This window comes from Rhinolophus ferrumequinum, chromosome 9 (assembly GCF_004115265.2).
Source record: "Rhinolophus ferrumequinum isolate MPI-CBG mRhiFer1 chromosome 9, mRhiFer1_v1.p, whole genome shotgun sequence".
Taxonomy (NCBI): Eukaryota; Metazoa; Chordata; class Mammalia; order Chiroptera; family Rhinolophidae; genus Rhinolophus; species Rhinolophus ferrumequinum.
In genome coordinates this window covers 63546708-63573058 of record NC_046292.1, presented here as the reverse complement: position 1 = coordinate 63573058, position 26351 = coordinate 63546708, and the positions used below count along the sequence as shown (strand labels likewise).

Genomic DNA, 26351 nt, shown 5'->3' with positions numbered 1-26351 from the left:
GAGGTGTGGGATTTTAGGAGGTGGACAATTGAAATTTCAAAACTCCTCTAGGGAGCAGGGGTTTCATGCTCACTTGATGATGGCCAAGGTAGGAAGTAAGGAAAAGACTTACTCCCACTCCATCATTAGTCTGTGTTGGAAAGTAATGTAATCATTGGTAATAATTGCTTTCTTTCCTCCCCACCAGCCCTGTGCTAATAGCCTCTTTACAATGGTGGGTCCCAACGGTTATTTGGCTGTCATTCATTTAGTCTCAACAGCATCCATTCCGGCCTCCTGATCCTTTAGGCCAAAGGCAAACTGGAGAATTTCGTTGGACTCTGAAATTGTCACCATGGCGTGCTCATTGTCTCGCCTTGATCTTTCATCCAGGATTGGGGATGTGTGCGTGTAAATTGGGAAGAAGGCACTAGTCTCTCCCTTGTTATTCACTGTTAATATTTCTTATTCTGTCTCATATTATTGTGGTATTTTGGTTTCAAAGTGCTCTCAGAAGCCTCCTTAAAACACCAAACCTGTTTTCTCTTGAGTAAATCCCTTGGCTTTACACACCAAAAAAAAAAAATTAAATAAATCATCGAAGTATATCTTTGTGTTTGTAACAACTCATATGCTTGCGATTTCACCATCTGATCTTCCTTTCTTCGGTCTCTTCTCTTCCCAGGAGAATTTTAGGCTTACATGGAACCGGGGAGGAGCCGGCCTGACCCCGGCTACGGTGCGGCAGGCGTACATTTTCTTTTCACATATTTGGTGAGCGGGTGTGGGATATTTTTGCATAAATTTCTTGTTCATTAGTGCCATTTCTTAGTCTTCCGCCTAGGTCGTTTTCTCTGCCCTAATTTTACGTGTAACTTTCTCCCGGTTGGGTCGTTTCATCCACGATTCCCGACGCTTGAACATCGCTTTCCCTGGGCCTGACCTAATTCTGGGTGCCGGCTGTTTGGTTTACTTCTCCACTTTTGCAAGCGCACGTGACTCTTCAGGGAGCTTCACTTTTTCTCCTACGGTGGGTGCTGGGGTTCACTGGCGCTTGGAACACGTGCTTTAATGCAGCCAGGATGCCCTTCCCCCACGGAGTCCGAGGCCCCGAGCTCTGCAGGCGTGAGGAGGGGCAGGGAGCAGAGCCGGGCCGGGTGAATCACAGGGCGTAACAGGTGCCGCAGCCGCAGCTGCGCCCGCATCTTGCTGGGCTCCAGGGATAAGGTTTTCTTTTTCTCCGAGTTTTTTTTTTTTTTTTTGTGGAGGTGGGGAGGAGGCTCCCGAGGCCCCCACCGAACCAATGCAGGCCGCGGTTGTTCATCGCTTAGCAACTGGCGGAGCCAATGGGAGGCGGCCGGGCCTGCGACGCGGGGGCGGGGTGGGAACCTTGCGAACCTGTGGAGGCGGGGAGGAGGCCGCGCGGGGCGGAGCGGAGCCCGGCTGGGGGCGGAGAAGGCGGGAGCCGGAGGCGGAGGCGGGGCCGCCGGCCCGGGGGCGCTTCTTGCAGCCGAGCTTGTGCCGGCCCTCCGGGCTGAGCGAACCGGTCGGTCTTGGACTCCTAGTGGTGCCTGCCCGCCTCTCCCGGGAACCGTGACGGGTGAGAGCCTGACCCCGCGGCAGGGATTATGACGCGCCCGCCTCACGGGCGACGGCGCCGGCGGGTGGTAGACGCCGGGGAAGGGCGGGAAGGCAGGCGCGGAGGTGAGCGCCGGCACCTAGCTCGGCGCGGCCGTTGGGGCCGTTGGTGGAGGCGGACAAGCGGTTACCCCCTCTCGCCTCGGCGGTGCCGGGAGGAGGAGGTGGGAGGTAGGTGCCAGTTCGGGGACCACTCCTGCTGGTGATCGCAGTGCTCTGCCCTCGGGAGGGCTCCGGCCCTTAGAGCCCCAAACCCTCTCCAGGATGGAGAGAGGGTGGCGCCTGGCGTGGGATGACGAGCGAGGCGGGGACGTGGGGGTGGAGGGGATGGCCAATTTGGGGCTGCGGTGTCTCAGCAGAGGCTGCGGGGCGTGCGGGCTTCGGGATTTGTTAGCTCCAGCCGCAAGAGGCAGTCGTTAGAATGAGTTACTGGGTGGCCCGTGGCCGCTGCAGTGGAAGAGAATCCCAGTGGTAGTTAAAACGTCTAGGGGAAGAACTTACATCATCTAAGAGGCAGGCATGTGTGAGAACATTTTGGTGTAGAATTTTATAGTAACGTAGAGAAAACTAAATTACGAGCTCCCTGTCCTCTTTTGAGCCTATGGTGGTCGTCCAGTTATGCAAGTCACTTGGGCCCAGGAAATGGAATCTGCTAGATAATTCGTTCTCAGCATGTGTAATACGGGAATCTTTAGATTATTGCCCCACTTCAGGGTCCGTAGTTATGATTGCCAAATTATCATTACTTGCAACGCTGATACTGTTCTTGTTGGATCTGAGCGAATTGAGGTTTCCCTTTTCTGGACCCCATAATGGGGTGAGGATTGGCAGAGGCACTCCTCCGAGGGTGGTTCACAAGTGTAAGAGGGGACTTCCTGGAATTTGACATTGCTGGGCTCCCCTAACAGGTCAGATTGGAGGCTAGGCCTAGAGATGGCTGTGAATGATGGGTGCCTTGGAACCCTTCACGACTCAGGAGAGATTGATATACTCTTTAAATAGAAGAAAATTCTGGCAGCCTTGATCCTGATCTGGAAAGGTAGGTATGACTTAACACATTTAGGAGACCGAACAGAATTTGAAAAGAATTAGAGATCTGAAGAGAGAAAAAAATGCCTTTAGACTTAAAGTTTAGATCAAGCTATCTTGACATTTAGAAGTTGAGCTTGGATTTTGTCAGCAAAACTTAAACTGCAGGCCTAGGAAGCTTAGGTTATTCATTCATATTAAATAAGTAAAAGCTAATAACTAATTTGACACTATTCTGCCTGCTGTCAGTGAAAGTTTCTCAAAATGGTTCTTTGAAAACGGGATGAAGGAACTGATAGTTAAAATGAAGGCTCTTTTAGTGACTTGCTGGGTCCTTTCAGCCAAGTAATTTTATACCCTTCCTTTCCTTCTCTTTCCCCATGTGTACAATGAAGATAATAAAGCCCTAGGATTAAGTATCATGAGTGAAGCAGCTTGAAGATAACTGCAAGGAGTTAGTTATTCTAAGATGAAATGTGAAGCTCTCCTCATAACACATTGCGCCTTGTGACAAGACTTAATATGCCAAAGCATAATATGTTCCAAACCTGCTGAGGTGTTAAAAGAAAAAACTAAAACGTTAACTGTTCAGATGATTTGCCAAAGGCCTCAAGGCCAACACAAGATTAGGCCCATCCAAAAATCTGACACAGCTGCTCTTTGACAAAGCTGGCTATGACACAGGTTTTATAAAAGGAGACGTTTGAGTGTCTTGTATGTAATATGCATCTAGAGATAAAAAGATACTGCCCCAGAATTGTGTGATTTTAATACATTTCACATGCTTAAATTGGAGCAATTCCAAAGCTTTTTAAGTGATGTTTTCTCATATCATGTACTAGTAGTTGTGAATATGACTTACAGGTTGGACCAGATCACGGAGAGGTTTTGGTACTCTGTGGGTCTGTTTCGTGTCTGTTGATGGTGATCGTGATTAGCTGGTAATGAAGGTACAAGTTATCTTGAATTCACGAATTTATAGGGTGAGATAGAAAAGTGCACCATTGTTGATAATGGAAGACTACCTAAAATCTTTACTTTTGATAGTGGGTCAATACTATATAGTACCAGCAGACTTACTGAATTATGGTTTGTTTTTTTTGTGTTTTTTTGCGGGGGAGGGGAACAGGACTTTATTGGGGAACAGTGTGTACTTCCAGGACTTTTTCCAAGTCAAGTTGTTGTCCTTTCAGTCTTAGTTGTGGAGGGCGCAGGTCCAGTTGCCGTTGTTAGTTGCAGGGGGCGCAGTCCACCATCCCTTGGGGGAGTCGAACCCGCAACCTTGTGGTTGAGAGGACACGCTCCAACCAACTGAGCCATCTGGCACTGGCCAGATGTGGGAATCGAACCGGCAGCCTTCCACATTAGGAGCATGGAGCTCCAACTGCCTGAGCCACCGGACCAGTCCCTGAATTAAGTTTTAATAATTTATTCTTTCAAGAAATATTTATTAAATACTTCCTAAGCCTCTATTGGCCAGATCTGAAGATAAAAACGATGAGTGTTGCTTTGTGGAGTTTGTTTTAGGAAATTTATAGTATAATAAAGGAAAGAGCGAAAATAGAAAATAAAAATCGCAAATATGAGAAGTCTTTAGAAAAGAGAATTTCAGCTGTGTCCTGACGGAGGACGGGGTTGGAGAAGACGGCAGCAGCATCCACCTGGTGAACACATATTGACATGTTCCATGTACTGTTTTGGGGGGTGCAGGTGGTTTGATAGTTAAAACAGGTGGAGTGGGTTAGTGATAAGATTAGAGAATATGGCTGTGACCTTTGATCAGTAGGTGATAGGGAATCTTTAAAAGGTTTTATTCAAGGGAATTCTATTTTATTTTATTTTTACTTTAGAAGGGTATTTCCCCCCAAATCAGTAATTTGAGTGCTCCAGAAGTATTCTAAACAAAGTAATGTTTGAGAGACAGCAGTCCTACACAGCAATTAAAAACTTTGAAAGTATTTTATTGAAGCCCTAGAAACTTTAGAAAAGTAAAAATGATTATTCATATAACTTTTATTGAGTATCTTTTTTGTTTTTCTATTTTTTTTATTGAGGTATAATCGGCATAGCATTAGTTTCAGGTGTATAACATGATTCAATATTTGTATATATTGTGAAATGATCTCAGTAAGTCTAGGATCTTCTACTTTTAAGTTTGCGCGAATAAAGATGCAAAGATAAATAAGATACAGCCCAGTTTTCAAGCAACTTGCAATTTAGTAGGAGCGATAACACAATTATAATGCAGTGCAGAACTGGAGTGTCATAAGAGGCATAAAAATGTCAGGTCCTAGCAGTGCAGAATTTTGAGATGAGAGAAGACAGAAATTCAAGTTAAAAATAGTTCTTAAATAGAAATTAAACTGGGTCTCGTTAAACAGTCAGTGCAATCTTAACTATAACATTTACAATTCTCATCTATTAACCCTTCATACATTGCCCTCTTACCGTTTGGAATGAAATTTTTGGTTTGCCCACCATACTACTAGCTATGGGACCTTGGAGAAGTTATTACTTGGCCCTTATTTTCTCTGTGTCTTAGTCGTCTCATTTGTACGTTAGGGATAATAATACCTACTTCATAGGATTGTGATGATTTGATAAGAAAATATGTTAATATCCAGAACAATGCCTGGAAAAGTAGCTTACATTTATTGAGCACTTAATATTTCTATTTGATATAAAATGCTGTAATTGAGGAAGAACTAACTTAAGGAGAGGATTTCTTTTTGTCACTAGTGGATCTATCCATGAGGATGCGATAAAACCTGTACATTCAGAGAAACCAAATACGTTCTGTTAAGCTTTGTTTTTTATTTCCTTTTCTTATTTGCTGATCACTTTTCTGAAAGCCAGTTTCCATTTTTACCCCCCAGCTTTTCATAAAGTCATTCATCACCAAATCCAACATAATTTTCTGTTTAGGTCTTGCACTTTCTGTGGCATTTGCTTCTGTTCACCACTCCCTCTTTAAAACTTTTTTCCCTTGGGTTTTTTAAAGCCTGTTCCCCTCCACGCGCCCCATTTTTATCCCTTACATCTAGGTCACCTTCACTCACCTGTTACATGTTGATGTCCTTTAAAGGGGTTTTTTCTGCTTCCCCTTTTTTCTGTATGGATGCAACTACCACACATATGCCATGACTCCTAAATCTGCCTTGATGTCTTTTGATCTCCAGGCCCTAGTTAATCCCTATTTGAATGTCTCCTGACAGCTTCTCTACACCCAGTGAGTTCAGCACTGAGCTCATTATCTCCACACACTGAACCAAGCCCAGTTTTATGAACCTCACTCCTCTGTTCTCTTTAAGTGACACTGTTATCTGTCTCGTACCAAAGTCAGATTTTTACAGGAGAGAATGAGTGCCTCCCTTTTGTACACTTGTCACCGTTTTTGTTAGTTCAGCTTCTGAAGTATTTCTTGCCCACCCAGCACTACCCTCCTTGTTACTGGCTGAGGTCGGCCAGCCAGCCCCTGGCCATTTACTGCCCAGTTTGCTACAATACTTTTGTGCGAGGGCTGCAGAAAATGGAACCCATTTTAGAAATATTATGATAGGAGGAGACTGCTGGAAGAATATTGTTAAAGAATTTTAACACTCGTATGATTTCAAAAATCATATACAGAGTTTAGTGAGTGGCCAGTAGATACTGAGTGGCCAGTATAATCCAAGATGGGTATCAGCCATTGCATGTACCTTTTACCTGAGAGTTAGTGGTCTAGGTTACAAAGGCCCAGTCTTGAGTTAGTCAGTCTGTTGCCAGTTGATTGTAATCTGGTTGTCTGTCCTTTCCTATGTAAAAGCACCTTCAACATTTCTCTTTCTGGATACAAGTTTAGAAATACCCTGCGTAGAACCTAGCATGTGAAAGCAAGAAGACATCTTAGAAATCATCGGTAAATGTAAACCATTATTAGCTGTGTTATTTTATAATGAGAAGATGGGCTCAGAGACTTTATATCATTTGCTCTGGATACTTGTTGAGTGCCAAGGGGAGCCCAGGGTCTATGAGGCTTTGGAGTTGTAGATAGCTAGTTTTTATTCTTACCTTCCAGATGAAATAGCTGGGGTTTTATTCCTCTCTTGCCGGTTTGTAACTGGACAAATTAACTGTCTCTGAGCCTCACATTCTTCCATCAGTAAAACAATGTTATATCTAATCGTCCTAGGGCCATCGTAAGGATAAATGACATAGCTGACGAGCCGCCTCGGGCACGCATAGTAGAGGCTCAGAGGGGTAGTTCTTCTCCCACCAGTGTCACGTCATTAGTTGGTACAGGAGTTCTTAACTCCCCATCCATGGATCCTTTGCACATTTGTGGATGGCTTCATGGATCCTCTAAAACTAGCCCAAATCGCCTGTTTTTATACTTTTAAGGGGGGAGAGTCATTGGCTGTGGATTCTCTGACCCCAACAGTTTAACCCCTGAGTCGGCAGTAGTCAGCCCTAGGACCCAGGGCTCTTGGTGTCTGTTAGCCAGACTGGGTAGAATTTAGAGTTGTTTGAAATATTTTTGGAACAGCATATATTTTTAAAAAAATGTAAAGGGCTTTAGGTGCCAAGAATCAGATTAGTTATATTCCGTGGCTCATGACACATTCTCATAATTGGAACATTTATTTAGTTTTAATAATATAATAGGCACTACCTAACATAAAGCTATGACCTTGACAATAACCTCTATATAACCATGTGGGCCCCTGCATACCTTTTTCTTACTTCCCTTACCTGAGGCAACTATTTACTGAATCCTACATATATTCATCATTTCCTTGGTATTTTTTTAAATACAGTTTTATTGCATCTATAAGTTTTCCATAATACATACACAGTTAAAAACTATGTATGTTACATGCCCTATTTTCTGAGACTTTTTTACTGTATAATGCTGCAATTCATCTCCTTAAAATTATATTGCTGAGATTCGTCTATATTTTGTGTCACTGAAGTTTTCTGATTGCTGCATGATATTCCACTTTGCAGAAATGCCATAGTCTATCCCTTCTCCTGTTGATGGGTGTTTGGGTTGCTTCCAGGGTTATGCTCTTGTGCTGATTTGCTGTTGTGAAGAGGCCTGCTGTTTTATGTTCTCATCTCCTGGCGTACACATGCAAGAATTTCTCTTAGATATATACCTAGAAGTGGGCTGGCTAGAGTATGTGAACAGGATATATGAATTTAAACTGCCATATTGTTTGTTTTTCAAAGGTTCTCCCCGCCCTCCAGGTTTAATAAGCCTTAGCCAGGCATTCCTTAGGACTGTTATTTTCAATCTTCATTTAGTACTTCGGAACACTTTCATTATTCTTGGAATCCATTCTGTGGCACCCTTAGGAAATAATTCCTTTTTGGTATTCTGTTATCTAAACTGCATAAATAGAATACTAACTTATACTGAACCACATTTTTATAGAGTATAGCCGTTTAGCCGTATTCTCAAACTTCTTGCCTCAAAATCCCATGGAGAGTCTGTAAAAACACTGGTTTCTGGGTCCCCGCCCAAGTTTCTGAATCTGTAGGTCCGAAGTGGGATTTGAGAATTTGCATTTTTAACAAGTTCTAGATGCTATTAATGCTGCTGGTCCTGGGACCACAATTTGAGAACTATAATCAGTGATTGAATTTGGGCTAACTCATTGAGTAAACTACTACAGATACATGGTTACAGTATTCCAGAACAGATTCACGATTTCCATTGCCTTTAGTAAACTTTTTACCTGCTACTTAATTATTTTCGGAATGAAATACCAATAAATAGTTTAAAAAATTTTTATTTGGGCTTCTTAGCTGACTTTCAACCTTACAAAGTAAGAGAGATTTAAAAACAGTACTTCCTTTTTGTTCTTTGTAATCTTCATGTAAGAATATGGTTGCTGCTATTCCTACATCTGCACTGGAAGAATTTGAAATTGGTATACTGTCTCCAAGTTGTCATGCTCTTAATTCATGCACTAAATCATCTTGCTGCTTCTCTAGCCAGCACCAGTCAAGATTTGACTGAAAGCCCTTCTAAGTTGCAGCATGGCTAAGGTATAGATTCTGATGACAGTAGCACAACTCACACTAATATATCATCGAACTTCATTGACATTCATTCAGCAAACTTTATCGGGTTCCTATCATGGGTCAATTATGACATCTCATACTAATGCAGGATACAAACAGTACTATCACTGGCATGCTGACCAGGAACTCAAATTAGGTGGTGAGGGAGAAGTTTCATTACAATTAGATCTGTACTGTAATAAAGTACAGGAAGCACAAAGAGAAGAAAATAGCAATTTGGGGAAAGCCTGGAAATTTGGTCTCTATATTCACTAGCTTTTTCAAAAATGTTTTTTTGAGTTGTTATAACATTCAGTATTTCGTCTACTTTTATGCAGTTCACCTTTCAGTTACTCAATGGGAATAGTTACTATCTGATTTTAACTTAGTCTCAAGGTGAGGTGGTAGAGAAGTGAGTACCTGTATGTATGTGTTCCATTTGAAAAGCAGCTCACATTGTGTGTTCCCACCTTTCCTACAATAAAGACAGTGGGGTAAAATAGTTAAATGTGCTGACTGCTGTGGTTTGAATCTTGGCTTTGTCACGTCCTAGCTATGTGACCTGGTGCAAGAAAACTCTGGGCCTCTGTTTCCTCGTCTGTAGTAGGGAGGAAATAACTATTTGGGTTATTTTGTGATTGAATTGAGTTAATACACGTAAAATGCTTTAAATTTACTTGTTCCAAGTAAATGGTTTAGGTGTGATCAATTTCATTTTACTGTTAAAATTAGGTTGAATCTCATTTGCTAAACATGGTTGTGAAGACAGTGTGTGCACATTCTGGTACAAAAATCTGGAAAAGAAATTTTGATATAAATAGCTGCACTCAATTTCACTTTAGGTCCCAGGAGAAATGTGAAAATCATAGATAATAGAACTGAAAATTCTTTAAAGGCCATCTAGTTCAACTTCTAATTCTCTAGATAAGGAAACTGGAAATAAATTATGACGGGCTCAAGGTTGCTCAGTAAATAATAGAAGTGGCACTGAGAACCGCAGCCCTTACCCTCGGTCTCGTGCTCCTTCTATACCCTATGCAACTGCCCTGAAATGACAGTCCCCTGAAAAAAATCTAAGTTTAATTGGAGAGCCAAGACCAAAATAGATGAAAACATCAGCCATAAAAAGACAGTGTATAATGAAATGCCAGATGGTGCAGCGTAGACTCGGTAAGTACATACCTATGTGGCTTCTTGAGCTGCTGTCTTGATGCAGAGAAATGCACCTTATTACCGGTAGTTGCTTGAGTCTTAGAAGGTTCATAGATTAACACTTTTTTGAAAAGAATCTTAATAGTTATAAGTCAGAGTCCGTCTCCCTCCTTCTTTCCTCCTGACAACTTTAGATTATAATGGAGCCAGAGGGAGAGGCCCCCTTTGCTAGGCCAGCCAGTATCTTTGCTCTTCAAAACATGGGGGGGAGTGTCTACCTCCCCGCTGGGCTAGACCCCCCCCCAGACACACCCTGGCATAGCAGGGCATCAGTGCGGAGACAGCTTCATCCGTGCGTGTGTGCGGTCGGTGCTCGACACGGAATTGATTGGTGGAGAGAGTTTATCGGTTGTCTAAGTTGATATCTCCACTGAAGGGCCGGGGTGCTGCTGTCTTACACTGAGGTGGGAGTGCTTCCACATTCATTAGCTCATTAACTTGGCGTGAATCCTCTGTCTCTAAAATTTTTACACAATGTTACATGTCCCTAAAACATTGCCCTTGTATAAAGGTTTGCTGTGGCCTACGCCAAGCAGTCCTGGCCCACCCCTCACTGCACCCACACATCCCGTTCCCCAGGGATGTCACTGGTAACAGCTTGTGGCTTTTCCAGACCTTTCTCCTAAGTGTATTTAGACAGTTTGATTTAGCAAAAGGCGGTGATCATGCTATTGTCGTCCGTGACTTCTTTCTTTCATGTTACACATGCACATCTGCTTCACTTTAATAATCCCAGAGTATCCCTTTTTCTGGCAAAGAAGGGATTGGTTTTTAACTGTTTCTGTATTGGTGGATATTTAGATTGTCCCCCGTTTCTTGCCATTACAAATAATGCTGCTGTCAACAGTATCCTTGCATGTCATTACTTGTGTGATTGAATATGTGGTAGTAGATGCCTAGAAGTATGATTGATCAGTGGAAAAATTTATGCATTTCAAATTTTTGTAGATTGCAAGATTCCCTTGTAAACTACAAAATACTAACCTCTGGTGATGTTCTGTTTCCTTTACATAATTGATTATCTGAATAACTCTGGGACATTTGTATAATTTCTAACCAGGTATTGCCCAACATGGCTTCGTGTGCTAAAATACTGAAGGTAAACTGATTAATCTGGAAACAAATATCTTTTATTACTCATGCCATTCTCTTGTTAGTTTTGGTGTTTGAAAGTGGTACTGTTCATCCCCATTGCCTCTGCTTATCACTGTAATTTCCCTTAAAAACATGGATTTTTTTTCTCATTATATGAAAAACAATTCACTTATAGAAAATTTGGAAGACATACAAAAACCCATAAGGTCTTTATGTGTGTGAAACTGTGTAAAGAAAGGGATGAGAAGTTCTTCCCTTGCCCCCTCCCTTTTCTATTCCCAGGTGGGTCTTATCTTTTTTTTCTGTTCTTATACAAACTTCTATCTTTATAGGGAAGAATTTATACCTGTAAATATATACTCATATATAATTTTTTAAAGATCAAATAAGATAATAGATATTGTTCTACAACTTTTTTTATTACTTAACAAAATATCATGGCAGTTTTTCCAAATTAGTAAAATATCTAATAATAGCTAACACTGAGCACTTACCATATACCCAAGACCCTGTTTTAAGCCCTTTACATGCATAAAATTATTTAATAAAGTTGTTAAATAAATTTAAAAGCTAAATTTATTTAACCACAGTATAATCCTTTGAGGTAAAGACTGTTTTTACACTCTTTTCGCAGATGCGGAAAGTGAAGTCCAGAGATTCCTGTTCAGGCCACTTACCTTCTAAGTGCTGGCACTGGGCTTTGAACCCAGGTGGTCTGACTTTGGACCCTGTGCTTTTAGCCCTTATAGCACACTGTTTCTCATACTTGCAGCAATAATTGGTTCAAGGGTGTGTGTAAGGAATTTAATGTAGCTTCCTCCTCCCTGAGGTACTAAGAGGATAGCTTTCGAACGGGAAATTCTAGCTTGGAGCTTCACTGAGATTGTATCCCTCAACCCAAAGGGACACACATGAAATATGTTACCATACTTGTGTCTTCACGCTAGTTTGTGCAGTCTTGGCCCCGTTGGGGGATTTCAGGTAAGGAGCGGTGGTAAGAGGTGCTGCTTCCTGAGCCTCTCATCCACTGGAGCCGCCATGCATGATGGTTAAGAGAATGGGCTCTGGAGTCTGGGCTGGGAAATACCCACCGGCTCTGCCACTTGCCAGCTGTAGGACCTTGGGCAAATTACCTAACCTTTCCATGCTTCCGTTTCCTTATCTGTTAAAAGGAATTAATATGATAACACATTCGGTGGTTGTAAGGATTGACTTCATAACATGTATAAAGTATTTAGAACAGCACCTAACACGTGTTTGTTAAATCATTATCCACATCCTAGGTATACTGTGCTTAGTTTTTCACCTGTTACCTCATTAAATAACCACAACAGATCCTTCGAAGTAGACAGTCTCACCCCATTTTCCTGGTGAGGAAACTGGCTCAGAGAGAGACTGGTTAGGATACGAACCCAGGCTGTCTGACCCAGGCCTGTGAGGCTTGCATTGTTTGCACTAGACCTCACTCCCCCCCCCCCAACAGCTGTAAATCCTCCTCACAGCTGTAAACTTAGTAGGGGGCAGATGATTAAGGAAATACGTACCAAATCTTGAGTTTCAGCCATTCAGTTATATATTAAAATTTAATTTATGAAGAATTTATTTCTGTGGAAAATATCTATACTATTAAATTATACCACTCAGATGAAATCATTTAGATTTTAAATTTGTAAAAAGTAGATTTCCTAAGAGATTGAATTCAGTGTATTTTTATACTGATATGCATATTTTAATCAAGATTTTGTTTTAATGGTTTTGTTTAAGGTATCAGAGGCATTTGTAATGGAATTAAAAACTATAGTCTTCTCTGGAACGAAATTAGAGTAGAAGATGGTATTAATATTTTTAGTAACCATAATATATTCGGTTTTTTATAGTAATAACATCTATTAAAGTATGCTGATAACTAAATTCTTAAATTTTATGACTGAATTTGTAAGATAGGACTAATGTTTAAAGGTTAGTTTTAACAAGTTTATTTTTTTCACCTAGCAATTTGGTAGCTCTGACTTTGAGATTTTAGCAAAGACTTTTTAGTTAGCTATTTGTGAAAAATCCTGTGCAATATTTAGAAGCCCAGATGGTATAATGTTACCACATTCCTGTATAATGAAAAACTATTATTTTCTGACACTTGATTAAAGTTTGTTTTAGAATTCTGATTAGGTAGACAATTGCGCCTTCACAAGTTAGAATTCTATGTTAACTTGAAAAGAACACTTAAAATAGTGTACTGTGTGAAGAAAGTCTTGTAATCATGGTACTACTTACGTTGCTTCTGAGCTCTCTTTCAGTGGGTAGGTGTGTAGGAGAGATTTTGGGAGATGAAGAGTAACTTTTCTCTAAAGGAGTCACGTCGTATGCATCTTTTCCATTGCTGTTTTCCTTTATCTGCTTTTGCTTTCTTGGTATGAACATGTTGTACTTATCATCAGTTATTCACTTGAGTATTCATTGATTATTCTATTAAGGTTAGTTGGAAGATACAGAAATGTAAAATGTGTGGTACTTACAGAGTCTAGCTGGGAAAGATGAAACCAACTAGTAAGTGTATGGAGGACCGAGAGAGTGGAGTTTCATGGGCTGTGTAGAGGAGGTGATGGTGGTTGAGGGGGGTTTGAGGAAGCCTTGGTTTGGGGTAGGTGACAGAAGGAAGCATAGGTGGAGCACACAGGCTGGGGTGAGTGTGTCGTGTGTGGGACTCAGTGCAGTTTGCAAACATTTACTGAGCACCTGCTGTTGCAGGACCTGTTGGATACAAAAATGAGTCTGTACGTTCCCTACCCCATAGACGTATGTGAACTGCTGGGGAAGGCATCCAACTATAACGATTTGATTAATTTTAATACTGGATGATATAATTGTCATAAACCTAATTGTCGCGTCCAGTGCAACACGGGCAGTGAGCAAACGAGAAGGGGCAGCAAAGGGTTAAGAAAGAAACAGAAATCAACAAAGTTTTGAAACACGGGCCAAGGATCTCACAGCCTCAAAGGACTGAGAGCCCCGAATTGGGCCACCTTGTAGCGTTTATTGATGTACACACAAGGAAGTAGCATTGTTTTTACTACGGTCTGTGAGTCTCATACACCATACCAGAAAACTGGTTCAAACCAATCACCCTTGCCTGCCGAAAGTCCCATGGTGTATTAGTAATTGTCGTTTGTACCTCCCCAGGGGACAAAACCTTTATGCTGAAACTTGCTGAGATGGAGAACTGATGTTATCACATCTAGAATCACTTTCCAAGCAGGTTGTGGGAAGGAATACAGCCACAGAGGCAGAAGCTCTCCTTAGACGGGGGAAGGTGAGGGTCTATGTCCACCTCTATCAACCCCGTGAGTTCTCCTGGTGGTCCCCACGCGACTGTGCCTGTCTTAGGTCGTTCCTCTCTTGAGGAATCTTACCCGTCCTTGGCTAGCCAGCCATCCTTTGGGGCCAAACAAGGAGATACAAGGGGTAAACACAAAGGTGAAGCAAAGTCCCTAAAAGGATTAGTCTCTTCTTTCTTTTTAAGGGTGGGACAGACGGACAGGCAGCTGCGTGACATGACAACACTTAATTAGTTGCTTTTGTAGTGTATGGTATCACTTTAGTTATGTTTCATCACGAGACATAAATTATGGAAGGAATTAAGATATATATATATGTGTATATATGTCTGTTATATATTCAATTTCTGTTGATCAGGAATGTGGGAGTGGCCTAGGTTGGTACCTCTGGCTCAGGTCCCTCACTAGGCTGCTTTCAAGGTGTTGGCCAAGGTTGCGGTCATCTCAAGGCTTGACTGGGGGAGGATACTTCCATACTCATTCCTATGGCTCTTGGAAGGCCTCTGGGCCTCACTGGCTGTTGACTAGAGACATCAGTTCCTTGCCACATTGGCCTGTCATGGGGCTGCTCAAAACATGATAGCTTGCTTTCCCCAAGAAGAGGGGTCCAAGGGACAGCGGGTGAGAACCAACCCCAAACAGAAGCCACAGCCTTTTTATGATCTAAATTTGAAAATGAAATGCCATCACTTATGTTGTATTCTATTTGTTAGAAGCTAGTCCTTAAACCCAGTCCACACTCAAGGAGCAGAATAACCCAAAGGTATGTACCGTGTTTCCTCGAAAATAAGACCCCGAAAATAAGCCCCAGTTAAGATCGTCAGCCAAACAGACGCATTTATGACGATGTTCCAGAGGAAGATGACATGACTGTATTTGAATAAGTATAGATTGTTCTACATGAAAAAATAAGACATCCCCTGAAAATACGGCCTAATCCATCTTTTGGAGCAAAAATTAATATAAGACCTGGTCTTATTTTCGGGAAATAAGGTATAAGACCCGGTTTTATTTTTGGGGAAACACGGTGCAACGGGAAGCAGGAATAATAGAGGGCTATCCTAGAGGCTGCCTCTCCCAAAATTCTACAGGTGATTGATATATATAGAGAACCCCTGAGTCTTTGGAAGAGAAAGAGGAAAAACCAAGCAGGGAACTTTTCTGATGGAAAAAACAGTAGTAATTAATCTGAACCACAAATGTTGCTAAAGATCTATCTACTTTGATGTCTTAATATTTACTCTGGGATAGAATATGGCAAAATGAGTTATTTAATTGCACTCTTGTTAAACTTTCTATGGAACTGATCTCATTTCTGAGAATTGTTTTTATACTTTTTGAAAGCAAAGTGTTTGTAAATAGAATAAGGCTACTGTTAGTGGCAAAGCAGAGAACAAGTTTATATGTGCCTCAATTTAAGTAATAGATAGGTTCCTTTAAGAATTGTGTACTCTGAATGAAATCATTTAAAATGATTTATGGGAACTCAAGTGTTTTTAAAGAGACTTCATGGAAATATTTATTCTATTCTATTTTTAACACTATCTATCTACTTATCGATATATTATATATCATATATATATGAGAGAGAGAGATGCGTGTTTAGGGTTGACTGGTGATAGAGCAAAAAGGGCACAGTTTCAGAGACTGAGATCTGTGACCAGGTTTCACAACCAATTAGAAATGAGACTCAGATAATGCTGTTGACGTCCCTGAGCCCAAGTTTTCTGTCTCTAATACAGATAAATATATATGAAAGAAAATACTTTGACATGAAGAATGATAGATTTATAAAACTTACTAAAATCTTCATTTTTCAGAAAGGGTACAGTTATGTTAACTTTCACTATGTCACCGCTTCCCAATTTTCTGTCAGGATTCTAACCTAGAAAATGCTGGATGATTGTGTTCTGCAAAAGCGTTTTACCCAGAACAAACCAGAGTAGCCTTGCTCATTTTACATTTGAGTACATGGCATTGGTACTCTGGGGCCCATAGCAGCATAGAGGGAAGCCAGTTTTTCAGAAATAGTAAGATAACATTTACACTGAAATGGTTGCTCTTTTACTGCAGTTAGTAAGATTTTCTATTATGAAGACTTACTTATTGAAATGTACATAGAGAAATACTTTGCACGAGAGGTTTATTAGATGCCGACATACAAATTATCTACCAGTAAGGACAAAACTATGTCTCTCTGATACAGGGAATAGGAGAAGGAATTCTTGCTTATGGAATACCGTATAGGTTTTTATTTGCTTTAATTTATTTCAAGATTGTTCCCTAACCATCTTAGATGAATGAAATGACATTGACAAGATGTTTACATTCTTTAGTCTTCAAATTTTGCTAACAAAATTCACTCGTGAGTTTGATTTATGTGGAATCTGGGCAGCTATCACAACCAATGGTACATATAGAGAATTGAGGATTACAAATTACTTGAACACGATTCATTATTAGCTTTTTTCTTTTTTTCTGTAGTGAAACTATAGTAACAACGCTGGTATAACCAAGTTTGTTTTATATAACTTGTCATGGATAATCATGTCCACTATATAGTGTTTGATGTGACTTTATTAATATATAATATGTATTATACATATAAAATATGGAGTTTAATTCAGGGTTTCAGCACCAGGTTTTAATGGAGTCCTTGGCTGCCTTTGAAGCTTTCAAGTTGAAATGAACTTGTGGTAGTGTTAGATTTTCGCAAAGCAGAGATGCTTCTGTTATCTTTCTTCTTAAATTAGTCTCTTGGTTGGGGTGTATGTTGATTAAGTCTTGAGTCTCGTTTCTTGGAAAAACTCGTTGGTTAACTTTTATCACAGGCCCTGGAGTATATAATTAGTTGCATCATCGAAAAGAAGAGGACTTAGAAACTTCTAGATTTTATGAAATCGTATACTGTTAGTAAGGTTTTTTGTTTCATAGCACTTCAAAATGGAGTTTTCATTTTCATTGTGAATATTTAACTGAATATATTGCAGGGTTTCTTGTTTTGTTTTGTTTTTTTAATTAATAGGCTAGGCAACAATTGAAAGTCTAAACCTGTGGACACTGGACAGCTAAATTCACAGAGAAAGAGTACCTGACTTAAATGATAACTTTTAAGAATGGATATGTAGTAGACACATTTTAGTGTTTGAGGATGTTTCTGTATGAGGAGAAAAGGCCTTTAGAACACTATTGTGTCTTATTTACAAATATCTTTTAAAAAGGGGCTTGGAAAGGTGCCTATTTCTGTATTCTTCTGATCTAATCCTTACTGCTGACCTGCGATTACAAAGAATTAATCCGCTGCCTAACGTGTTCTTATAAGGATATCTGTCTCGAGATCTTCTAAGGATTTATGTTTAGTTTTTATAAAGAGCAGCGGTGCATTTTGTTACGGGTTTTAGAACCCTGTCATTGACACCAAAAGTCAGATCTGTATGTAGATGATGATGATGACGACGACTGATATTAATTCCATGTGCCCCATATGCCAGACAGTGTGCTGAATACTTCATGTGCATAATCTCACGTAATCCTCGGGGGAAACTGGGACGTCCGAGCCATTAGAACGGCGATTTACCAGTGAGAAAACTAGGGCTTGGAGAGGTTAAGTTACTTACCCGAAGCAGAGCTGGCTGAGAATAGATGAGTTTATTGTCCCTTGGATCTTGTTTTACTTATAGCTACTATCTCTGAAAGCCGAAAGTAAAATCATTGTCTGCCTTGGTGCAGACTCAACCTTCATCCCGCTCATCCTGTTGCTGAAGGCACCCATTTAAGGGCAGTGGGAAGTACAAAATAGTTCAGGGTGCTCTTAACTGAGGCATGTGATTCGAAACATGGGAAAAGATCAGTGCCAGACTGATGGCCTTCTGTGTGGATGTGTGTGTGACATTGTAACTGTACTACACGCAGCATCATTTGCATTGTGTCGTATGCTGCTCTATGACCTAGGAATCATCTGTGATTTTTCATTTGCCCATATTTCAGTCCATCTGCAAGTCCGGAAGGTTCTGTCTCCAGGAACCTAATTAAAAAAAAAAAATCCCTAATTTGTCCATCTGTCTGCTTCCACTGTTAGAGCTGTGGTGCAACACGTCTTTCCTGAGCTATTGCAGTAGCCTGATTTCTCCCAGCCTCTCCACTGTTGTTCACCTGCAATCTATGCAAAGGGTAGAGTAGCCACTGATCTTTTTTAAAGCCTAAAGGAGATCATGTTGCTTTCCTGCTGAAACTGCTTCAGTAGCTTTTCATTGCAATTTAGAGAAAGTCCAACTGCCTGCCATTAATCCTTGCTTACTGTGCTTCGAACGAACTGGTTTTCTTTATGTTTCTCGTACTTACCAAGTTCCTTTCCACCTTACATCCTAGTACCTACTCTTTCCTCTACCTGGGCTGTTCTGGCCATTGATCATCTTGTGGTTGACTCCATGTCATCTAGATCTCAGTTCCAATGTAGCATCTCGGTGCAGCCTTCCTTGACAAATCTAGATACACCCAACCCAGTACTCTCCTGTTATTGTGTTGTATTTTCTTTATAGTTCTCATCTCCCTCTGAGTATTATGTTAATGTAATTTAATTTATTCCTTACTTACCTATTTCTACCCCCACTAGAAATAGAGACCAGGGCCTAATTTGTGCCTAGAATAGTGTGCCTGGCACATAGTAATACAATTAAAATTTTATTGGATGAATGAAAAATTTTATTTCACTTTAGCATTATATTGTGAACATTTCCCCACAATTTAAAATATTCCGAACAAGGGTTGTGAACTCTTGATCCACAGTCCAGATCTGGCCTAAAGACACATTTTATTTGGCTTATTAAAAAGTGTTGTTTGAGGTATAACTTACATGCAGTCAAGTGCACAAATCTTAAGTGTACCTTTTGATTACTTGTGCTAATGTGTGTACCTATGTAACCGCGTCTCAGATCAAGATATACAGAAGGCTTTTTCATATCCGCCTTCCAACTAATCCCCCTTCCTACAGATACTTGAATAATCTTTTTAATTAGCTTCTAACTTTAAAACTTGGGAGATTTCACATAAAAATCCAGAATTTCAACATTTTTTAAAAATGGAAAGATGTGGCAACACAGGACCTGTGTTCTCTTTTGGCGACAATTTGCTATAGCTGAGAAACAGCCGTCCAAAGTGTTGGCATGTGTTCTCCAGTTTGCCTGCAGTCTTTACCTCTCCTTCTTCTGTCCGTGACCTCAATTGCCATTTATAGTTTTATTTGCATTTTTTATGATGGAGAAATAGTTCTATAGAAAAGTGAAAACATGAATGGTAGACTAAAAGGGTTATGTGTTTCTTATAATTATGCATTTCTTGCCTTTCATGTATTTGTTAGCCACCCTAATTCTACTTGGTGGTTTAAAGGTTACACAGTGTCCTATTGCATAAATGTGTCATTTATGTAACCAGTCTTCTACTATGGAACATTTTGGTTTTTTGATATTGTAAAAACAATTTATTGATGAATCTTTGTACAAGTTGTTATTTTATTAGGATAAAATTTTAGAAGTGGAATTTCTGGATTAAAATATTTTTTCATTTTTAAGAATTTTGAAAAAATCTTACCAAATTGCTTGGTAGTAGTATAAATTGAAATAAGTTTTCTGGAGAGCAATGTATGGAAATATTCTTTTTCTCTACATCTATGCCTATACTGCAAATTGTAATTAGAAATACATGCTTTGCTAATATAGTCTGTAAAAACAAACAAAAAATGGGAATGTTGGCCAAGAATTTTTTTCATCTTCTCATCTACATAAATACGAATTATACTTTATTTTAAAGGATATAAAATAGAAATATATGTTACTTACAACCTTAGATGTAAATTGTGAGTGAAATCATGTACCATGTACTTGGTATATGAAGTAATGTGAATACCTAAGTATAACTGGAGAAGCCTTTAACCTTCACCCTTGCACACACATCCGCAAACACAGAAATTATGAGTTCTGCCATGTTCTATGTGAGTGTACATGAGAGTAAATAATGCAACATCTTTCTGTTTTGATGTACATAACAACGAAATCTTACACAGTGGTTTTCTATTTGCTTTCATATTTTTAATTAGATACTGTTATTCTATGATTTGCTTTTTAAGGAGATGCCTACATGGAAGTTACAGCAGCTGGACCATATGATTCATTGCTGAACTGGTTCCTCAGGTATCCTGGCTCCAGCAACTGCTATGGGAGATTGGATGACTATTACAGATACAGGTCTGTCTTCAGGTAACTGAATTTAAAATAATTGTAAGCTAACGCAGTCATTGTAAAGGTGAGTTTTTTAATGAAACTATGAAATAATGACTGCAAATATTGAAGGTGTGATTAGAGAGAGACATAAATAGTTGTAAAATATCTCATTTCCATCTTGAGTAAAATTATCAGGGAGAGCTAAGAATTGAGCCATAATTAGTGGTGTTAAATCCTTTGGATGACTAATAGATTACTTGATTGTTACTATTTGTGAGGAAATTTTTATGCATTTGAAATAAATTCATTAGGTACTTCAATGCATTTCTCTGATTTATTCCTGTAATCACAAAAACTTTGAGTGCGTAGAGAAGTGATTTTTGTCTGTGATGCTCATAAATCTAAAGCAGTGTAAATTAAGGTGGTATATTGTAGCTTAACATGTCTACTAAGGGCAGCACTTTATGGTTGTATCATTTTGGAAAGAAAGTATATAGTTTTCATACAAAACCCAGATTTGCCTTAATTTGAAAATACTTAAAATATTTATACAATTCAAATATTTGGTTTTGGAGATTGTGTTACCTTTGCATGCATTTTTATAAATTATTTACATAAATGCCTTTTGTTGATTCTTTCAGAAAGCAAAAATATATCTCAATATACCTCAGAAACAAAGATGTCTCCATCAAGTTTATATTCACAGCAAGTGCTATGTTCTTCAATACCTTTATCAAAAAATGTGCACAGTTTTTTCAGTGCCTTTTGCACAGAGGAGAATATTGAACAAAGTATTTCCTATCTTGATCAGGTAACTTTTTTTTTTTTCGTAAGGAGCAATATCACAAATTATGCTATATAATAGAACATATTAAAGTTATGAGAAAAACGCTTGTCAAGTGCAAGTATATTGTTGTGTATTGGTTCAGGACTTACACTGTGTTTCCCCGAAAATAAGACCTAGCCGGACAATCAGCTTTAATGTGTTTTTTGGAGCAAACATTAATATTAGACCCGGTCTTATTTTACTATACTATAAGACCGGGTCCAATATAATATAGTATAATGTAATATAATATAATATAACGTATAATATAAAATGTATAATACTGGATATAATATATTATAATATTATATAATACCAGGTCTTATTTTACTATAATATAATACCTGGTCTTGTATTAATTTTTGCTCCAAAGGCGCATTAGAGCTGATGGTCCCACCAGGTCTTATTTTCGGGGGAACACGGTATTAGATCTGCAGAGCACCTTGGTGACCACCTATATATTAATAGATACAAGGTAAACATTTTATCTGGAACAGTTGGCCTCCTGTCATCCCAGGGACTCCTCCACTGGGAGTCTCACCTTATTTTACTGATGTAGAAACCTGAGTTCCTTGCTGTAAGTGATTGCAGAGCAGAGGCGAAAAGAGCCCAGTTCACTCAGTTCTTTGTCCTTTGGGATATTTGCTACTTTCTTAACTATCTCAGGATAGTTTTCTTTCTTTCTCAGAAAAGATTTCTATCTTTTGTTTCTTTACTAAGTTGTCTGGTAACCAACTTTTAGGAAAACTTTCTCCTACCAGGAATTGACTACTTTCGGTTTTCCTTCATTATACGAAGAATCCAAAGGTAAAGAGACAAAGAAAGAATTAAATATAGTTGCTGTTTTAAATTGTATGAATGAGCTACTTGTACTTCAGCGGAAGAACCTTCTAGCTCAGGAAAATGTGGAAACACAGAATCTGAAATTGGGAAGTGATATGGACCATCTGCAGAACTGCTATGCAAAACTTAAGGTAGAAACTATATGTCAATCTGTATTTCAATGCCATTATTAGGTAATTTGATACTGTAAATTTTCATTGGCACTGTCAAACAAATTTTAGGTTAATTTTTTTAAGTTTTAGGTTTTCTTTTTTAACTGGTAAGTCAAAGTGGACTTATAGTAGTTTGTGCAAATCCGTTCTACTGCTTCCTAATATCTATGTTGACGACATGGCTTTTATGAACTGCTTAGTGACTTGCTGGAATCTGTAAAAAGTTAGATTAAGAAATATTTTTATCTGAGGAAAATAGGATTTCCCTGCCCCATTCAATCTTGCTTAATAAAGTAGATGCTTAATTTAAAGAAGTCTTATTGTGAGAAGCTGTATCAGTTAATTCCAAGAAAAATATTCTAGAGGGCATCTATGCCAGAGTTGCTAAAGCTCAATAATGGAAGCAGGTTAGATAACTTTTAACTCTTAGAAGTTCCTGGGGTTCTAGAGAATACCATAAAAGAATGCTTTCGCAAACTTGCTTGATTCTCTGAACAAAAGAAATATTTTTCACAGGGTCATTGACCTGCTATCTTAAAATATAGAACATTCATTGCTGGTTTCTGCTTTGCTTTCATTCTTTCCTTTTATGTTTTCAAATGTGTGTGTGTGTGTGTGTGTGTGTGTGTGTGTGTGTATGTATATAAGAGGAGAAAAAAAGGTGTCCAAAATCACAGTAAGGTAGGGATTTATGATTGTATATTATGAAGGATGTAATATAATCAAGGCAAATATTTTTCTAAGTATACTATTCTATTTTGAGTTTCCTTATTTGTGAAAATAAAAGCTTTTGAATCTGCATACTCTCAGAAGATCAGCTTCCTTTTAGTTTTTCACCTGTTGGCCCATGCTTCTCTACTTATTTTTCTTCCTCTGTATTCTCTCCCCACCCCGCTTTCTCCAACAACATATAATAACAATTAAAAACAAAACAAAACAATTCAGTGTCTTGAATCCCTGAGCTCTTTTGGAGAATAATAGGATCTCTGTATGTAATTTAGTAAGGTTTGTACAATAAAGAAGTGGCCTGGGATTGGCCTACATGTGAACACTGGGAATTTTTGAGGCTTGATTTAGAGAAGCATCTTAACTTCTCAGCAACACCTGCCACTACCAGCCCGTCATTGCCTGATGCTATTTTATGTCTTCTTGGCTCATATACAGTGATAACAGTATGTTTTCTCTTTAATAATATTTTCAGGATTTTGTATATCATATATGCCTAAGGGATAGAGATTATCCAACTCTGTATCTTGGCAGACTCGGGAACTGTGATGGGCTGGAGGGGGTAGGTGATAACCTCCAGGCTTATTAAAAGGTTTTGGGTTGTGGATACTACTTTAATCTTAATCAGAGAAACCTATAAGTCTTATGAATTAAATTGACCCAGAGTTGTAAACCCTAGACTAAGGTTTAAAACTTTTCATATCTGGACACCTTTGGCCAAGTGTGCTGTAAGTAGCTAGTGAATAATTACATAATGATACTGGTAATTTGGGGCTATTGAGCCTTTCCTCTAAGAAGAAATCATTTATTAGGACTATCCAGAGAATAGAGTATTTTCCATGATACCTTCTACTTTGGGATTTGACCTCGGCCAAAATCAGGTATTGGGGTGAACAGAACTGTGAACAGAAATGTGTGTTCAATGGGAAAAGTTGCTGATCCATCCTTAAAGAGTTTCTGGATCTAGCATATGATTCATTCAATTTGTTGAGCAAAATTTATTGAGTATATTTATGTACTAGGCACTGGATTTCAAAGATGAATGAAACCCAGGTCCTGCTTGCAAGGAGATTGTAGTCAGTGGAAAGAGACACATCGAACCATAATTATTAGCTTCATTAATTGTTCTTGGTGCGGGAGGTAAAGGAAAGCCTTCACAGAGAGAGCATTTTACTTTCAGGGAATAGCAAATGGCTCTATAGGGGCTGAAGTATATGATACCTGATGAGTGGTGAGTGGTAAGGCTGGGACCCAGACCCCAGTTGATACAAAAGACATTGTGCAGAAACCCAGAGTCATCGGGAAGCGTAAATAGGAGGAAGACATCATGTAAATATCAATCTGGCAATAGAGTGGAGAAATTATAGGGAAAGGTACAGATTTATATTTTGGATGGAAGTAGGGGCCTTAGAAAAAGCCTGGTGAAAAGGACAGATGTTAGCAGGCCTTAGCAGTCACCCAGGCCGGGGAGGTTTTGGACTTGAGCTCAGGCAGTGCCAGTGGAGATGGTAAGAGTGAGATATAAAGAAACCGTAGGAGGTAGAATGTGTGGATTTTTATTAAAAATTGAATTTGGGAAATAAGAGGGTCATGAATGTAAGGTACCATTTAGGTCTCCGATGACTGAGGACACTGGTATGGTTCACGGAGATAAGAAATGTAGGAGGGGGCGTAGAGATTTGCAGGGATGATGAGTTCAGTAAAGTGTTGATAGTGACTCAGTGGATCTCTGATTTGACATTTATAGGACATATCAACTGGCCTTTAACTTCAGCGGTACAAAATGGTCTGGCACGATAGGAAGTTCTAAACGCGCCAAAGAAGAGGGTGCCCCAACTTCTTGACAACCTTAGAGTTGTCCAAGTTATATTTCTAAATTTCTGTGTCTTCTTCAGAGCCATTGTTACAGAGATTGTGTAAATTGTTGCTTGTAGTCAAAACTTGAGTGGCTTTTATATTTTAGAGAGGATTTGAAAATAGCCCAGTCGCTTCATGCAGAACTTGGCATAGTTCCTCTGGAAATGTGCGGAATTAATTGAAAGTGAGCATTGTATCCCGTACTGATTCCAGCAATGCGACCATTCCTCTCTGGGAAAAATTTTCTGAGTTCACCACGTGCAAGGGAGAACTGGTTTCCTGCTGTAGTCCCATCTTTTCTGACCTGTAGTGTTCCGCTTGCCTTGGTCACTAGTCTTCCTCAGACTTAGCTTCGAATCACTTTTGGCTCTTTCTTCAAGAGTGTGCTATAGAAAGATTAAAAACTATTAAAAAGAAATGTTTTGAATGTTCAGTGCCAACATCACTGGTATAAGTGAAGAACCTTTCAAGGAATCCACTTTGAGGCTCTCTTGTACATAAAAAAGATTATATGTAAATTAAAATTTGGTATTTAAATATAAATAAATTGTGTGACTTTATAGTATAGAGCTTTATAAGTGCTTTAAAAAGAAAATTTTGTGTACCTCTAAACTTCAGTTTTAGCTAACTTGTATGTGTAACTTGTTTTCACTAATTTTTTAAGAATTCAGTTGCTCTGAATCTTGTGTTAACTTGAATCAAAATTGCATGTGAACGTTTTAGGAACAACTGGAAACCTCCAGGAGAGAAATGATTGGGCTTCAGGAAAGAGACAGACAGTTACAATGCAAGAACAGGAATTTGCATCAGTTACTGAAAAATGAGAAAGATGAGGTATGTTGTCAGTTATTGCAGATAAAGTTTAAGTGAATTTTTTAAAAAATAATTTGAGGTGCCCATAAGAGCCACTTCACTTTAAAACAAGAAAGAACAACTTACTCGTCCTGTGTCAAATTGATATGGTGGACCTCTGTGTACAGTATTGTGTCACATTTAACTGAGAGGTCAGGAACCACCCCCACAGCCCCCTCCCCCAAGGGGATCCATGTGGCTTAGTATATTAGTCCACAGCTCGTGACAGCCAGTGTCCTGGACAGTCCGTTTTGGATGCACATGCACTGTCACTTTTTCTCAGCACAGGGGTGCTTTATATGCAGATCTTTTATTTTCTCCTGTACCTGTGCTTAATAGCTGTCATGCATCTTCTTGCACTATCTTAAATATTGACATTGTTCATCCAGTCAAGCAATTAATTGACTAAATGAGCAAAAGAGTTATTGTTTAAAAAAACAACTCACATTAAAAATCTCATTTCTTTAGCTAAAGACATAATTCTGATCTCATTTCTGCTTTAGTAGTTACTTAGTATTTGGACTTATAGAGTTAGTACGTTTGAAAT

The 26351-nt window shown here is 39.2% G+C and overlaps 1 protein-coding gene across 6 annotated transcripts in view; it reads left to right on the top strand.

Annotated features, from left to right (window-relative positions):
* The first annotated feature begins 990 nt into the window (after nt 1-990).
* SSX2IP (SSX family member 2 interacting protein) overlaps nt 991-26351 on the top strand; it is a 43854-nt gene continuing 18493 nt past the window's right edge. For 2 of the 6 annotated variants that reach the window (XM_033115640.1, XM_033115644.1), the window contains exons 1-5: nt 1427-1579; nt 20455-20584; nt 21190-21359; nt 22136-22348; nt 25676-25786. In XM_033115640.1, the coding sequence (XP_032971531.1) occupies nt 20542-20584; nt 21190-21359; nt 22136-22348; nt 25676-25786 (537 nt within the window). In that variant the 5' untranslated portion in view covers nt 1427-1579; nt 20455-20541. The other 4 variants (XM_033115642.1, XM_033115643.1, XM_033115645.1 and 1 more) reach the window with 4 other exon arrangements.